Source organism: Zalophus californianus, chromosome 6, assembly GCF_009762305.2.
Source record: "Zalophus californianus isolate mZalCal1 chromosome 6, mZalCal1.pri.v2, whole genome shotgun sequence".
NCBI lineage: Eukaryota > Metazoa > Chordata > Mammalia > Carnivora > Otariidae > Zalophus > Zalophus californianus.
Genome location: NC_045600.1, coordinates 143,715,372 through 143,733,146, shown reverse-complemented (window position 1 = coordinate 143,733,146; position 17,775 = coordinate 143,715,372). Strand labels below are relative to the sequence as shown.

Genomic DNA, 17,775 nt, shown 5'->3' with positions numbered 1-17,775 from the left:
TGCCCTGGGTGGCAGATGAAAGACAGATGGTTTTCCTCCTTATAAACTGCAGAATCTCAGCCCTGGACAGCACGTGGAGATCCAGAAACCATTGCTTGTCAAGTCCCCAGCCTCTACCGGGGAAAGACTGCCAACACTGGTCTTAGTTGGAGGAAACAGGACAAAAACCTTTCACTCTACAAACGCCTTCTCTTTCACTTGAGGGTTGACCTTAGAGATGTTCTGCCTTACCTTCCATTTAAGAAACAAAGTGGACTGAGTCTGAGCAAAACAGTAATCTTATAACCAAAACTAGAGTATTTTCCATTCTTCACTCCCATGTCCTTCCTGATAAAGTATTTTGTTGGCTATGGCAGCTCAGAGTTCTATCAACTGTCAAGGTTCAATGGCATTTGTTAAAGGAATGGAAGAGAATGGGTAACAGTGATGAAAAGCTAGGAATTCTACTAATTCCATGGCTCTCCACCAAAAAATAAAAAATAAAAAGAATTATAAACTAAAAAAAAGAATGGATATCTGTGAGGGAGTGGCAAAATGCTTAGGCAAATTTCTTGGACTCAGGTTCACAAAATCCAAACAAATCATTAGCTGTTCTGGACCAGTAGTCTAGACCATTTCTCGAAAACATAAAGAGAATTCCCAGCCCAAGCAATCACCCAAGAAATAGCTTTAGAGCTGACAAACACCCTAAGGGTTCAGAAACCGGCAGTACAGGGGATACGGCATCCCATAGCACACACGGGGTTCCTGTGATGCTCCAAATGCAATTCCTCAATCTGAGACTTCCCGGGTTGCATTAAGGACCTCAAAAAGTGAATTCTGCACACAGAAGCAGAAGCCAATAAACATTATGGGGTTGACAAACAGTATTTATGGACGTAAGCTGATTACTACTGGTAAAGCAACATTCAATGGGTTAAAAATATTGGAAGAAATCACATCAGAATTCACATCAGAATAGTTTCCAGTAATTTAGAACCGAAGTGTCTCACTCATCAGACTTTTATGTGAGCAGGAATTCCCCTTCTTGCTCCCAACCAAATGGCACCCCCACTTAAAACAGAGCATTCGCAAATTACTTAAGCAGTGCTTTTTAAAACAGAACTACTGTAACTCACAGCAAGTTACCGATCCACATGCTAATTGCTCAAAGGTGGTATGTTAAAATCTAAGGACACCAGAAAAAAAATAACCACACTAAAAGAGATCAAAGTCATTTCCTTCTAAGAGTTCATGTGTTGGGTGAGCTCTGAGAACAGAGTGCAGGTATGGAGATATGGGGCACAGTGCCGCCTTACCTAGCACATTTCCTGGAGGTACCTCCTCTAGGCCTTCCAGCTCCCTGCCCATCAGAAGATACAGGTTTTCTAGGGTGCAGCACGCCATGTGGGGGACCGGGGGAAGGTCATCGAGTGGAGCGGAGAAGCCTAATGGCACCTGGGCAAAGAAAAATGGTTGAAGAGAAGTTAGGAGGCATTAACTACAGACATTACTTAGAATCTATACAGTTATTCCTATTCAGAGGTGAGATGGTACAGTCACACTTCATGTAAACCTGAAATATGGAAATTTGAAATGGTATGAAATAAAATATGAAGTAGTGAAACTTCTCAAATACTGAAAAACTGTCAAGAATTCAACAGTCATAAGCTTTTTTATTCTAAGATTTTATTTATTTGAGAGAGAGAGAATGAGAGAGAGAGAGAGAGAGAGAGCATGAGAGGGGGGAGGGTCAGAGGGAGAAGCAGACTCCCCGCTGAGCAGTGAGCCCAATGCGGGACTCGATCCCGGGACTCCAGGATCATGACCTGAGCCGCAGGCAGTCGCTTAACCAACTGAGCCACCCAGGCGCCCCAACAGTCATAAGCTTTATGGCTCAGGAATACGAATCCGCTGTGACCTGTACCACCATATTAGCCAATAAACACACCCCCCCACGGCCTCCTGCCAGTATTTATGTGAACCACGCCACACACCAGTTCTGGTGACAACTGTGCTATGATTATTACTATCCTCACTTCAAATTGTTTCAATCTTATTATAATGCCCTTGGAGCTTTCAGCAAGAACAGGTGCTAGTGTTGAGCTACACATAAAAATGACTTTGGAAGAGTAGTCAGATGTGATAAAAATGCCATGAAAATGGCCAAGCCACAGCTATTATATGCTTATGTTGGTAATCTGGAAGGGAGCACGCTGTGAAATGCTGGGGACACTGATGAGAAGACCGAACACAAACACGGCAAAAATTTGCTGCCAGGATAACAGGTTTATGAGCTCATCTCCTGTCGTATTCATTCTTACAGACATACCGTCTCAAAGTATGTACGTTTTGCCAAGAATTATTCAAGATGTTGAAAAGTATTCACGGTATTTCCTTGAATTATTCAGCAACCTCCATATAAATGCAAGTGCCCTGAAAACTTGTTTTTGGTGCCCCTGGGTCCAAGGCACTACGGTACCACTATCTGTGAAGTGGGAAAAACGTGAAGTTACAGCACATATAAACATAACTAACATCATGGAGCGAGTGACCAAAAAGCACTAGAGGCAAGTAAATTCATGAAAGCCCAGAGGAGGGAGAAGCTACTGTGTTGGGGTAGACTTGGAAACCCCATGAGAACGTTGGCCTTGCAGGCACATGCCACATTTAAATGTGCATGTTCTGACTCAGAGCCAACTCCGCAGGGGTAGCTCTAAAGACACACTGGGAAGACATACAAAACAGAAGGATGAAACAGGGAGAAACAGAATTATCCACAGATAATATGATCACCCACTCAAACCACACGTAAACTATAATTAGTTAAGACAATTTAGCAAGGTAGCTAGACACAAGGACAGTAACACAACAGTTAGCTGTCTATATCAGCAAGAGAAAAAAATATTTTTTTGAACAGTAACTTTTGGAGTAGCAACAAAATATAAGATAGCTAGGAATAAGTCTAACAAAAGTGATTAAAATGGAGGAAATTATAAAACTTTAATGAAAAACACTAAAAATAACCTAAATAGATATGCCTAATAGTCTCATAGATCCTGTATTGCAAAATGTCGATTCACACTAAATACATGGGCTGATTTAAAGCAATCAGAGTCTCAATGGAGCTCTTCACGGAACCTGACAAGGGGACTAAAAACTTACATGGAAGAGTAAAGAGGAGTAAGCAAGGCACTCACCAAAAAAAAAAAAAAAGGTATAGGACATGGCCTTTTAAATATCAAAATATTTAGAAGGGAAGTCAGCACTGAATAGAGACAGTGATAGAGAACAGGAAAAATGAAGTCTAACAGTTGAGGAACAGACCAATTCACATATGAAATTTGATTTATGACAGAGCCGGCAGAGCAGTGGGCAGAAATGGGAGTATTCACTGAATGGTGTTGGAACAGTTGGAACAACCGGTATTTGTATGGGGGACAAAAATAAGATTGGATCCCTTCTTCGTATCATATATAAACATTGAATTAAACATTTAAACATAGAAAGGCAAAACTTTAAACTTTAGAAGAAAACATAGGTGAAAATTTTGCCTTTGAAACAGTCATAATTTTAATTTTCTTAAATGAGATACAAAAGGCAAAACCCATAATGGAAAAGACTGATAAATTCAACTACATTAATATTAAGAATTTCTGTACATTAAAAGATACTAAATAGAAAATGTGACAAGTCCCAAACTAGAGAATAATCTGCAAAACTTAAAAGTGACAAGGAATTAGTATCCAGGTTATACAAAGAACATCTAAAAACCCGTATCAAAAAATATGTGTAGGGCGCCTGGGTGGCTCAGTCGGTTAAGCGACTGCCTTCGGCTCAGGTCACGATCCTGGAGTCCCAGGATCGAGTCCCACATCGGGCTCCCTGCTCAGCAGGGAGTCTGCTTCTTCCTCTGACCCTCTTCCGTCTCGTGTTCTCTATCTCTCATTCTCTCTCTCTCAAAATAAATAAATAAAATCTTTAAAAAAAAAAAAATGTGTATATAATACAAGTGAAAAATAGGCAAATGACCCAAAGATATCATCACAGGAAAAGACATGAATGACCAATAAGCATATTAAAAGAGTAATAAGGAAAAAGTAAAATAAAACCTCTTGAAAAGACCATACCATATGCATCTGATTGGCAAAAATTAAAATCCTGACCATAACAAATTCTGGTGAGGCTGCAGAACACTGGAATTGTTAGGCACCCCTGCTGGGAGTGTAAATGAACAACTACTTTGGAGGACAGTCTGGAATTGACCAGGTAAGCCGAAGATACACATACTCTATTACCCAGACAATTTCACTAAGGGTGGATTACCTAGAATTTCGTGCAAACGTGCACAAGGAAATATGTACAAAAATATTCAAGATATCATTGTTTAGATTAGCAGAAAATGAAAGGACCCAAATACATAATAACAGGAAAATGGAAAAATAAAATGTTTGTTTATATAATGGAATACTATGCAGCAACAAACAATGAAAGCACAGAAATAGACATCAATGTGGATTAATCTCACAACGTTAGGTAAAAACAGTGAGTTGTAGAAGAATAACTACAGGAAGATTCCATTAATACCAAGTTCAAAAATAATGCAGCCTTTCACAGTGCACATATAAGTGGTAAAACAGACTAAAGGTAGCCCCCTATAGCTTCTGCTTCCTGTTCATGCCTTCACGCAATCCCCTCCCCCTGGGTGTGAGGGGGACCCGTAGCTTACTTCTCATCAATGGCATACAGCAAAGGCGGCGGGATGTCACTCTCATGATTACGGAACATCACGCAAGACTGTCTTGCGAATACATTCAGCCTGGACCCTCTTGCTGGCTTGAAGGAGTGCAGCCAAGCTGGGAAAGTCCACAGGATAGGAAAGCGCAGGCTGCTTCTAGGAGCTGAGGGCAGCTGACAGCCGGAAAGAATGTGGAGCCCTCAGCCCCACAGGTACCAGGATATGAACCCTGCCAACAACCTAGGTGAACCTGGAGACAGATCCTTTCCCAAATGAGCCTCCAGAAGGCACACAACCTGGTCAACACTCTGGTTGCAGCTTTGTGAGACACCAGGCCAGACCGGCTAAGCCATGCTTGGGCTCCCCGCCCACAGAAACTGTGAGATGATACAATGTGTATCGTTGGCTAAATTTGTAGTGGTTGGTAATATGCAGCCACAGAAAAGTAACCTAAGGGATGAACACTCAAGTCCAGTAAGGTTTATGTCTGGGGTATGGTGTATGTAATATAGTCCCCTTATTTTTAAAGCAGGTTGGAATTAGGTTTTATGGGGCCCCGACCTCTGGAGTACAGAGTCATCTGTGCCATCAATTCATTTCATCGCTGCTCCTCGAGTCTTGACACACGAGAAGTGATTTCAACCTCTAGGCCCACGAGAGCAAAGATACACTATGTAAAGAAGACAAATCGGAACGCTCGTGGAATTTATAACGCCCAATAAATCAGTACTACATTAAGTAACAATTTCTTACTCATCTTGACAGTTGAGAGAAAAAGGAAAAAAATTAGCCACCATTTGACCCTTCCCGATAAATAACAAACTATCAGCCATGTCTGAACCGAGGTGTTAAGATGTGCATAACTGGGTTTATACATGCCATCACAGCCCCCATAAAATAGAGCCCCAGGCACAACTGCGGTGCTCCCGCCTGCCGAAGCAGAACACGCCACCCCGCGGGGCAGCGGGGCCACCACCCAGCAGCGTGATCTCCGAGGATTAAACTGCTAAAACTGGTGGAATAAGCATTCAAGGCAAGTTGATGGCGGGCCCTCTCCAACGCCGCCCCGTCACTTGCCGCCAAATCCAGTAGCTTCTCTGGTTTCCCTTCAAGGAGAGGAGCTTGTGCTCTCCTCGGGACACAGCATGTCCAAGTTCTTACTCACAGCTCCTTGCTGATTGTGACTCACTCTCTGGACTTCTGGCACCTCCGTCATCCAACGACCGTTGTAACGTAACTATTACGTATATACCTTGCTTATGAACCTACGTGCTGAGGGAGCGGGAGCCTGTGGTTTCTTTCTTGCCCTTTGGCTCAGGTGTATTTAGATGCTGGCTGTTCACCTGCTTCCAGACCTTCCTGATCAATTTCTGGGATCCATCTACCATGCAACTAGGCCTGTCACCTGCTCTCTGCCCAGGCCTTTGGCCTGTGCCACCCAGTTTTTGGATCTCCGTGTTTCCTGAAGATCTGCCACTGCCCTGGCTCCAGCATGGCAGCTCTTCCTACCAGTTCTTTTCTCTGGCCCTCAAAAGCCTTGTAATTGGTTAGATAAGGCCTGAAAACTGAGTTCATATCCTGGTTTAGTTTTCCAAAACCCTACTAAGTGAGATAAATTTACCAAATGTCCCCAAAGCAACATAAGAGGAGATACATGGAATCATCTGAATGTGCCTATCTAGAGACAAAATAAATCTACCAATAAGGTAAATCTCAACCAATCTGAAAAGATGTAAGAACCTTGGAACGATATACTAATGTTTTACTTCCAATTCTTACCCGCCGCAAAAACTCAACAGGACTGTATTTGGGCCCCAGGACAAAAATTTTCTTTCCTCTTCGAGCCACACCACTGAACACGCGAGCAAATGCAATAAAAGACTCTTGGTTGTTTCCTTCCTGGGGCACAGATTTAAGGGTCATACTCTCCACCTGATGCTCATCACCTGCCAGAAACAAAAGGATAATGAGTGCCAACAACGCTCTCTCTAATCCAGGACGCGCCTAGAAATAAAGGGAACAGTGAATACGATCCATTTGGCCCAGTTTTAGGGAAGAAACACCAAGAACGACGGAATACTGATAAAAGCTACACTTAAAGGCAAGCTCAAGAGCTAGAGGAAGAGTGTCCTAAGTTAAGTAAATGCCCAATAAATCAGTACTGTGCGCCAAAACCCATTTAGGAAAGCTGTACCTTTGGGCTCTTCTCCCTTTGGGCTTGTGTCAAGGGCACTCCCGTCCTGGGGGGGTTCCGTGCGTGCCTGCCCCTGCGTTGCTGCGCGCTTCTCCGCATGCCTCTGTCTTGCACGCTCTCGCCTCTGAGCAATTTCTTCCTGAGTGAGAGGTCTACAGGAGGTCACAGATATGTTAACTTCTGGCAACACCAAGCATCTCTCAGTCGTTGGAGCAGGGAAACGTCAACGATTAACGTGGCTGGATAAGGAGGACGGGTCCCAGGTCCCTTCCAGGCGAAAGGTCTCTGCCAGCTCTCCCCCTAGCTGTGGCGGCAGAAGAGAAGGCCTCTCAGGCTTTCTCTAGAACGCTCTGTCCCCAGCTATTCGGAGCTTCTGGAGCGGCATGAGAGAGCCCATGTCCCCACACAGAGCCATCTACAAAAGCATGGAGCCTTTCTGGAATGCCCACATTCCTTCTGGGTGAGGCGACCAGAAGGGAAGGGAGGGAAACGAATGGCTGATACCAGGGCTCAGAGCACCCCCGTGGAGAAGCAAGCGTTAAGACCCCAATAGGAAATGGAGGTTTTCTCCACAAGCACAAAAATATATCTGCATGAAGAACCGGGGTCCAAGAGGAAGGGTTCACGGTCAGGCTGAATGATGGCGACTCAGCGGGACTAAAAGGTCACATGGTGTTAGACCCCAGCACCACTACAGAAAAGGCAGAGTGTGGGTGTGTCTGTGTGTTTGCTGGGGGGTTAGTCTTGGTTGGAGTGGGGTAGGGGATTCAGCCGTTCTTCCTAAAGAGTTATCCTCAAGTCTAACAGGCCACAAAAAAGGCACAGCTTTAATAACAAAAGTCTTGACAAAACGGGAGCGCTAAGTTGAATAAAAATGGGCATTCTGTTTGGGAGTTTAAGTTTGGAAGGCAGAAACCACGCAGGTATATTAATTCCCAGGATGTGGCTCCTTTCCCACGTGTAGGCCTTCCTAAACCCACCAGCATGCACAACCCCAACACCAAGCAAGACCAACGGCTGCCCTGACGTCAGCAGCACTGGGGCATCGCAGCCCGGCAACTCTGGGACCGAGCATCAGGATACTCAGGCGAATTCTCTGGTCCTAATTCTATGCTCCAGCTCTGGAAGCTGAGCTCCTCGGTCTGGTCCTGTCGCCCTGTGCCTCCCTCCTGCTGTCCCTCACCTTTGGCACTATCATTTCTGCTTTTCTCCCTGATCTCTGACTTGACACCTGACAAGTAACCTCATCCCCACTGTGCCATGCGGGGCTGTGTCCCAGGACACAGGAACCTGAGAGACTGATCTTTGAGAACAGCTTGGCCAGGTGCCGTGAGGCAACCCACACTGCTGGCGCTGGAGGTGCCCACTTCCCCTGCAAGAGACCAGCTCCCCTCTCCTGGAAGCTCCAAGCATTAGAGGCCCTTTCAAGTATGGGATGAAATCTGCTTCCTTGAAATTTCTTGCCACAGCTGCAGGCTGTGCTCTGGATCAACAGCCAACAAATCCACTTCTCCCTCTCCTTGCGATAGCCTGCGCTCGGGCCCTTCCCCTCACCCTGCTCTGCTCCAGGCCCAACACTCCAGCTGCCCCTTCAATCAACCCCGTGTATCTATAGACTTTAAACCCGCTTACCAGAATATCTGCAAAGTGCAAGTTAAACTATAAATGCAGGATGTAATATTATCATTAGAACAGGGAGGGAAAAAAAAATGAGACACTTGTTTGCACATGAAGAGAAAGTCTCTTTCAATGGGCTTATCACTAGGATCTTGACATGGTCTTAATCACTTTACATAATTATAGTACAGACTTACTACAACAGTTAAATGAAATAGATGCTATCATCCCTATTTTACAATGAGAAAGCAGAGGCTTAGGAAATTTAACCTCACCTAAAGTCACTGGAAAATAAATGGAGGAGCCAAAACTCAAATCCAGATCTGACTCCAAACCTAATGCTCATTATCCCTAGGATGTCTCCCACTGAGAAGGAATTAAAGATGATAAAATCATCATCACATTAAGTAAATCATTTTAACTTTGGTTAAGAAAGATACATATTTATTCACATAAATTACATCCTCATTCCGCCTAAATTCATGACATGGTCTGGAATAAGTTAGCATTTATATTCATCAAGTTAGCATGAACCGTAACAAGGCTTGCTGCCCGTCCAGCACTCATCCACCCATCCAAGGGATGCCGCGCCTGTGCCTGGCACTGCTGTGGGCTGGGGGTGGTGGCACAGGGAAAGGGAGCAGACAGCCAGACAGAAACCACAAGGATTTATATGAGGTACCCACTGCGTACCCTGCGTTTGTGGAGAATAAAGAGGACTGATCTACAAGAAAACAGAGCTCTACCAGCCAAGGCACCGCTGTGGGTGATGAGTCCTTCAGGCTGTAGTTGAACTAACACTTCCTGCACCAGAGACGAAGGGGACCAGAGGTGAGTGTGTTGACTGGAAGGCTGGGGAAGTGAATGAGGAGGGGAAGGAGAAGAGGCAAGGACGCACATCCATCCAGCCTCTGGATTCCAGGCGGAGTGCTCACGCGCTGCTCGGTGTGGAACAGGCCGGAAGCCTGCCCACAGCCTGCCATCAGAGGCAGCAGGGATGGTGCGAAGCGACAGACCCAGAAAAGCGGCTTCTGTGTGAAGACCGCATCTTGTTCCTAGAAGGAGCTCGTTCTCAAGAAGGAAGCAAAAGCAACGCACGGACCCGGGGACGCAGTGGGAGAGACCTGCCTGAAAACTCAATAAAATGTTCCCTAACAGGCAGTTAGACCAAGTACATACTCCTAAGGATCTGTGATAAACTACAACTGAGAACAGCAAAAACAAAGGCCCCGAATCTAAAACGTGGGATGGCTGCTGGCCTAGATTTAGGGGTGGGCGCTGAAAAGCCACACCGGGTGGAACTTCCCAGAACACTTGGTGAGAAGCCGAGGAGCAGCAGCTGTTCCACACTGGCCGGTGTCCGCTCACCAGCCGTACAAAATGGTGAAAGAAACCACTTACTATGTTTTGGGGGTCAAACCCAACTCCACCAGGAAGAACTGGCCCTGGGGCACCACCCTGATACCCTGACATGAACCCAAATGAAGAAGTTTAAACAGATTTCTCAAGCTCACAAAGTGCTCTCTGATGCAGAGAAAAGGGACAGAGGGGGAGAATATGACAAAGCAGGAGAGGCAAGTAAAGAAGGCGGAGCTGGTGGAGGTGCTGTTCCCCCAGGGACATCTCTGCAATGCCTTTTGGAGGACGAGGAAGGGAGCAGAGAGAAAGGAGCGGTAAAAATGTTGTGCATCAGCTCTCAGTAACCTTAGAGGGCTGACACAACGGTGCAACAGGAAAACGAGCTCTGCCGAAGAGCAAACACGAGGGCAGGGGAGGTAAGGCGGAGCGGCGGCGTGCTGTCCCGAGGGCAGAGGCACTGGACTGCAAGGAAGAATTCCTAAGGTGGAACCTGGAGTGGCTCAGCAAATTCGGTCTGTGTGCAGAGTGCCAGGGCCAGGGGGACGGGTCAGTGCCAAAGACAGATGGAAAAGCTGCAATGGAAGATTCTAGAAGTGCGCACTGACCAAGTTATGAAAGGTGGTCAAAAGAAAACATTCCAGGTGAAGGGGACCAAGAAGCAGGAGCGCAGCCAGGAGACACTACCGCTGTTTCTGTTAGTATCCAAAGGACCGTGCCGATTTTACTCAGCGAGGAGGCCTTGCCGTGTGTGTGGACATACAGCTGGCTGACACACTGTGCACTTTCAAGGCCAGTCTCTGCTCCTGACGACCGAACCCCAGACATCACCCCTCACCCAGGCCATACCGTCAAGCACGGACATGTCCCGTGTGTGCTAAATGAAGTCATGCCTGTTCATTGTAGACCACGTGGAAAGGGTCGCCTAGTCACTGGATTTAAGGTAAACTGTCCTGAGAATGGCTTTCTTTCTCCTGATAAATACTCTTTGCTGGAAAAACCCCTACCTGAGAGGAAGGAGGTAGATGAGACTGAAGAAATGGGGCAGCCAGACTCAGTGGCCTTGTTGCCACTGCTACAATGACACACGCGCGTCATCCTGGGACGGTGCTCAGTGTCAGAACTCTCAATGGGGCCGCGGAATAACCCTCACTGCTGGCCCTTTATATGCAGTGGCTGCATGAAGGACTGTAATCAGAGCTCCCGACTCACTACTCTGCTCTTATCTGACAGAGAGAGAGAAAGAGAGAGAGAGAGACAGAGAGCGCACAAGCAGGGGGAGTGGCAGAGGGAAAGCAGGCTTCCCGAGCAGGGAGCCCGATGCGGGGCTGATCCCAGGACTCCGGGATCATAACCTGAGCCGAAGGCAGACGCTTAATGACTGAGCCACCCAGGCGCCCCTCCCTACTGCTTTTGTTTCAATATTCAACGACAGCGCTGTTTTCAAAGTTAAATGAAGAGTAAACTCAAATGTAAAAGCTGGAAAAATGAAAAGAGAAAAAGAAAGACAAGCCACACTGGATGAGCAAGGCCAGGTTCCACGCAGTGAACGGACAAGTCCCGGGTTTGAACATGGTGGCCTCCTTCCAGCTCCATGACCTGGAGCCCCTAACTTACCTTTTCCATCACAGGTAAAACGGAAACCCTGACTACTTCCCACTCGGGAAGTGCTGTCAGATCTCAACGGCCCATGGACACTGAGATACGAATACTGTCTGAGCTCCGCGGATGGCAGCCAGTGGTCAGTGTCACCACTGTTATTCTTTGTAAGACAGAAGAATAAGATTTAAGATGCCCCCGAGGTACCGGACATTCTTTTTTTTTAAAGATTTTATTTATTTATTTATTTGAGAGAGAGAATGACAGAGAGGAGAGAGAGAGAGCATGAGAGGGGGAGGGTCAGAGGGAGAAGCAGACTCCCCGCTGAGCAGAGAGCCCGATGTGGGACTCGATCCTGGGACTCCAGGATCATGACCTGAGCCGAAGGCAGTCGCTTAACCAACCGAGCCACCCAGGCGCCTGGTACCGGACATTCTTAAGAAGTACTATTTACATTATTTCTCTCGGGTTACTCAAAAAATCCTTACGAAGAACATCCAGAGTAGATGTGGGTCCTACAGAAGAGGAGCTTCGAGGCACCCACATCAAGTTTTCGCTCCAGACACCAAGATCCCAGTGTAGGATGGACGGCACACGGATTGGCAAAGCCAGAGCCCGGAGCAGGGGGACCAGCCAGGAGGCTGCAGCTGTAATTCCTGCAGGAACCGATCAGGATCTGAACGGGGAGGTAGTGGAGCCGAGGAGGGGAACACACATGGAAAACCCAAATGATGGAGAAGAGATTCTCTGAGACACAGGAAACGTGAGAAATAACCCATCTCCCAGAGGCACCAGGCCCCACCCCGACCCACACCCATCAGCAGACACACTCACATGGTCCTAAGTCTCCACTGAGGTCGGCAAGGCAGGCTTGGAAAAGAACGTGCCGTATGCTCAATACAAATGAACTGTGGCTACTCCTATTACTCTTCTCCTTGAATTTACATCAACTCAAATCAATCGCCCTGGAGCTGATTTCAACAACTCTCTCCCCCAGAGGGGTCACAGGAAGACTGCGCCGTGCACACGGGGGTGCCCCATACCCATCCCGGTGTGAGGAGAAAACCGTCTGCACACTCCCACCCACACCGCTTCTGCACCGCCACCAAACGCACACCATTTCCCTGGCCCGGCCCAACCTCCCCCTATCCTTACCTGGGCTTATTCTGGGGCAGGGCCTTGGCATCGACGGCGAACATTTTGGAAACAAAGATAATAACTGGAGCAGTGTCCTCGCTTCCACATTTCATGAAAGCTACACAAATAGGAAGGAAAAAGGTCACTCGCTTTTCCCATGACCAGAAAGGCAGACTTCTAAAACACAAGATGTTTAGAACACGGCGTCACCTCAATGCATAAGCGGCCTATAATCTTTTACAACAATAAAATTCTCTTTAGAAAAGTATAAAATCGCTAGAACACAGTAGAGCAAGAGCAAGCAGAACTGGCCGAAATGGGGAAAGAAAGGCAAAATGAGCAGGGCAGGGGGAGGGCTGGGTGCTGAAGCCGCCAACGGGGCTACCCCCCCCCCATAAGCCCTCAGAGATCCTGCCCAATATCCACAGCAGAAGGGGTAAAACTGAGAAATGCTAAGTCAACAGTCAACAAGGCAGCTTATTAATAAAATACATACAAGTGACACAAGTTAGAAAACAGACAAGGATACCTCATCATGCCAGTAACAAAATACTTAGAAATAAAGACTCAATATTATAAAGATGTCAATTTTCCCTAAATCTATATATACTAACACAATTTCACATCAACATGTTGGCATTTTTCTTCATCTTCCTGGAGGTATATACAAAACCAGTGATGAGTGTTTTTGGGTTGTTTGTTTTTTTTTTTTTCTTAAAAAATCACCCCCCCACCAAAATAATGTGCACATAAATGAAAGAATTCAACAGTAACATTGAAACAAGAGCAACACAGCAGGAAGTCAGAAGCAAGGGCACAGCAGATGTCTTGCCAGGGACGTGGGTACAAGGGGTGAGGAGCAGCGTGGCCTGCCCGGACTCCCTGTCCTGGGACCACTCTGGCTGCACAAGGGAGCGAGCACCAAGGGAAACAGAGAGCAGAGGTGGGCACTGGGTGAAAAGCTGTACTGACACTCAGGTGAGAGACCATGGTGGCTTGGCCCCAGGACACAGAAGTAGAAATGCTGGGAAGAAGCCGAATTCTGCACAGATTTCGAGGCGAGAACACGAGGATGTACAAATGGATTGGACGCAGGGGTGTGAGTGAACAGGAGCGCCACGGACGACTCCGAGCTTTCTGGAGTGAGCAAATGAAAGGACGGAGTCTCCTCTGACTGAGCTGGGAAGAACCAGGAGAAGCAGGTTGAGGGAGAAGGGAAGAAGCCTGGCGGGGGGGTATCTTAGGGCTCGCGTGCTTCTCAGAGACCCGAGCAGGGGGAGGGGCGGCGGGTACCCGAGGCTGGAGCTGAGCGGGGCAGACAGGCTCAGAGACACGGGTGTGGGAGTCATGAGCAGACTGCTGCCGCGGCAAGCCTTGAGGTGGGTGACATGGCCAGGGGAGGGAATGCAGGCCCTGCTCGGGTCCGCCCACAGTGACAAGGAGACGAGAGGGAGAGAGGGACGAGCAACAGACACGAGGAGTGCGCAGCCAGAAGAGGAGCCGGGGGAGCGCAGGAAGGAGCGGCCGGCTGTGGCCAACGCTAGTGACAGGTCTAGTCGATGATTTAACAAAGGACAGTCAACAGGGGCCCTGGGAACTGCAGACAAGTGGTTTTGGGGATGGAGGTTGCAAATTCAACAGAACGGGAGGAAAAGCGGAGACGGTAAGTACATGCAGATAGATGAAGTTCTTGGAGGCTTGTAGAGCCTGGAGTGGGCGGTTCCCCTCTTGTGGGGAGCAGTGGGCGGCCCAGCCCCGGAACCCCCTTCCACGGTCCCCAGGGACCCGGCCATGGTGCTGACACAGCAGCTCACGGACACATTCTTGGCTGTGCAGGGGCTGGGACACAAGGTCACTGGGGGCTTCTGAGACGAGATCAGGGCAGAAGGCAGGGGGCTCAGAGCCTCTGGTCTCCCACCCCAGTGGCGAACAAAACGGCTCTAGCAACACTAAAACTCTGGCGAAATGGCCTTTTGTAAACTGGCATTTGGCAAACTGGTCTAGAACAGCCTTGACTTAGGATGGTCCAAACTACGGCCCCTGCCGAGGTCCCCTTCACCTCACCTGCTTTCAGGGCCTGGGTTTCGGGCGGAAGAGAGTCAAACGTCTGCGATCCTGTGCACATCAGTCTCTCCACCCTCTCGGCTGTCATATCCAGGGGGCTGGGAAGCTTCTGACACACCATCGCTGACGTCTGCTGTTAAGGACTCACAACCTCGAACACGTGCCCTCCAGCAAGGCAACAGATTCCCAGCGCACACAAAATACCGAGGTGACAGTGTCGGTCTCTACAGAAAACACCCAGGCTGGGAAACACTATGCACCACATCTCACAATACAGACATGCTTTCAGGGAGTTCAGGGACTCGCTGGAGCCCAGGAAGGACCCCTACCACGGTGTTCTGGGACACTGATGGCCCAGGGCACAAGAGAGCACGGCACCGCTTAGTAGCTTGGCCTCCTGAGACCCTCAAGTGCTACCACTTTTTCCCACAGTTCTGGTCTATCTAAACTCCTATAAAACGACCATCAGCCACTAGCAAGGATACCAAGACGTCCCCTACCAGAGCCCGTGTCACCGCAGGGCTGAGATGCCACAGCGGGCCCACACCCAGGACACTGTGCCCACAGCCCTCCACGTGGGGACTGCGTGGGACACGCACGTCAATGAAAAGAAGACAGTTTAAATGCGCCTATAAAATTATCTAAATGTGAACCATCTCAGATCAAGTCCTCTGGGAACCACTAAGATGATAGGAAATATCAATCAGCTAAGAAAATATGGCACTGAAATGAAACCCTGATCCAACATAACCATCTAAATTATCGACTTACACGTAAATCTTAGTAAAATAAAATCTTTTGTTTTCACAGACTATTGAACAAAAATAAAAAGATGCCTCTTCTTTCTTGAAGGAACATGTATCTGAATTGGTATCAGTAAGAGCACAAATGAGTATCAGAATGTTCATTTGTAAAAGCAGTGAGTACAGTTTCAGAGTAGCATACTAACTAACCACAGAAAACTGACTTCGGGTGGAAATGTGTTCTCTCCAAAGGATTTCCTGATTGCCAGTAACATGCTGTTTCCTCCTGCTTTGTCTGAACTGTTACTGCATCAAGACAAAGGATACCCAGTACAGCATGGGAGATGGGCAGCCACTGGCTACAGATGGCATTGATCTGAACTTTAGGGTCTGAATGTCGTGCCTCCCGGGCTCCAATTTTCAATCCTAAGGAAGTCACTATTTTATCAATTTTTTCTCTGTCCCTGTAGTAAGCATACAAGGGGGGGGGAGGTCACACACAGACAGGAAGGGGCAGATGGGAGAAGGAGCTCCACATTTTTCGACACACTTCCTCCCAATGTACCTCCTCTACAAGAAAATGAACATGTTTGGGGGGGGGCTCCCACCAGGGTCTGCACTCCCTCCCTTTCTGGGGCCCCAGGGGGGCCCAGGGCTCCCAGGGGGGCACCATCCCAGGCCCCTGAGGCGAGTTGCGGTGACCGGTGAAGCAGCCTGACCTATGAGTGCTCACAGTCATAACTCCAACTCTGGAAGAACTTTGAAAGTAAATTTACTGAAGCAAACTTTCTTTTCCACTTGTATCAGGCAAGGGTGTTCCCAAGTTCCCCATTAATGATACTGGATATCCAACACCCTTTCTACTGCAAGTACCGTTTTATTTAAGCTGGGTCTGTAAAAACAAAGATCCGGTGCTTCTATCCATCCATCTGTCCCCTCCTGTGGGCACTCTAAAACCCTCAGTGCTGTCCCTCCTGCTACCCTTGACCGAGGTTACACACACTGCTTTCCACTGTTTCCAGGCCCTGCGATCAACTGGCCTGCAAAGGCTCTGCTCACTTCCTGGGTCTGTCTCCGCTTTCTGAAGCGTGACTCATCACACGGGAAGGTGAGGCAGATTATACCACCCAAAGACAAACAATTTTATGGCAGTCTTACTTTTTCAAAACAGCATCATACAAACTCCATATATTCTCCAGGATCAGCTGCACAAATAAAGGTTTCCTTCCTTTTGCCTGTAAAACAGAACATGTGCACTTAACTTTCTGAATATTTAACAGGTACCTTACATATTCACCCTTGACGTGTTTTGTGAACAGTATGTCTCATTTCCTACCAGAAAATGTTTACTGAACAGTAAAGTCGTGGGAAATGGTTGTAACGAATTCGCTCAACAGCCAATAAGGTGCATTTGGTAACAAACCACTGCTGTCTTCCTCTAGAGGCCAGGGGTTGTGACAAATGAGACCAACTGCAGGGCATGTCGCTGCAACTGCCCCACGTCTCCCATCAAAGGAGTACACGACACCCAGGCTGAGCGCTAAGAAGTCACGCTGCGTGTACAGGTCCCTTCCGCAGACTTCTTCTAAACAATGTTCTTAAACGTGAAAACCGTTCACCTTCAAGGAAGAGGATAGTAAAAAACAGAAAAAAACTACCATTTCTCTGACCAAACCATACACAAAGTAACAGCACCTTGAGAAGGAAACCGTCGCACGCACGTGAGACGGGATACACACAGGCGCCCCCTTTCCAACCATCGCCTGGTTACAGGTGGAAGAAGGGGATACAGGCCACAGAGCTGGGAAGTGGTGGAGCCACGATGCACACACACACTCGGGACTCTCAGCCCGGCTCTTTGCCACCTCACTACACTGGCTCCTTCTTAAGGAGCTTTTTGAAAGGCTTTTAATGGCAAGGGAAGATGCTCACGACATGATGTCAAGCAAAAAAACAGTTATGTTAGTATATAAACAGTATAAGCTCAACTGAGGGATGGATCCTAAAAGAATGAAAAAAATTAAAACCACAGCATCAGCTGTGTTGGCTTTTTTTTTCTTATGGCTTTATATTTACAAATATTTTCTAAAAGGAATCTATATGCTCCTCCATGAGAATAAATTTATAAAATCCTGAATTTTACATTAAAAAAAACAACAGGAGCAGGCCTGGTGACCAGCATTCAGTGAGAGAAGCCTGAGCTGAGCCTAGGAACACAGCGTGCTCGGAAAGAGCCATCTCTTTACAGTGAAAGGGTGTGACACAAAAGCAGGATGCAAACATGTGTCTTCAAGTGCACAGGGTCTGAGATTTTTGCTCCTCTTAAAAAAAGTAGAAACAAACAAAAA

At 47.4% G+C, this 17,775-nt stretch overlaps 1 protein-coding gene across 4 annotated transcripts in view; it reads right to left on the bottom strand.

Moving 5' to 3' along the window:
• The window catches only part of EFL1 (elongation factor like GTPase 1), a 118,645-nt gene that overhangs the window by 70,244 nt on the left and 30,626 nt on the right, over positions 1–17,775 (bottom strand). For 3 of the 4 annotated variants that reach the window (XM_027571620.2, XM_027571622.2, XM_027571621.2), the window contains exons 9-15: positions 16,586–16,662; positions 15,755–15,891; positions 14,685–14,807; positions 12,639–12,738; positions 6,912–7,063; positions 6,497–6,663; positions 1,299–1,437 (exon numbers count right to left, since the gene is read on the bottom strand). In XM_027571620.2, the coding sequence (XP_027427421.1) occupies positions 1,299–1,437; positions 6,497–6,663; positions 6,912–7,063; positions 12,639–12,738; positions 14,685–14,807; positions 15,755–15,891; positions 16,586–16,662 (895 nt within the window). The remainder of the gene's footprint in view (positions 1–1,298; positions 1,438–6,496; positions 6,664–6,911; positions 7,064–12,638; positions 12,739–14,684; positions 14,808–15,754; positions 15,892–16,585; positions 16,663–17,775) is intronic. The other variant, XM_027571623.2, reaches the window with a different exon arrangement.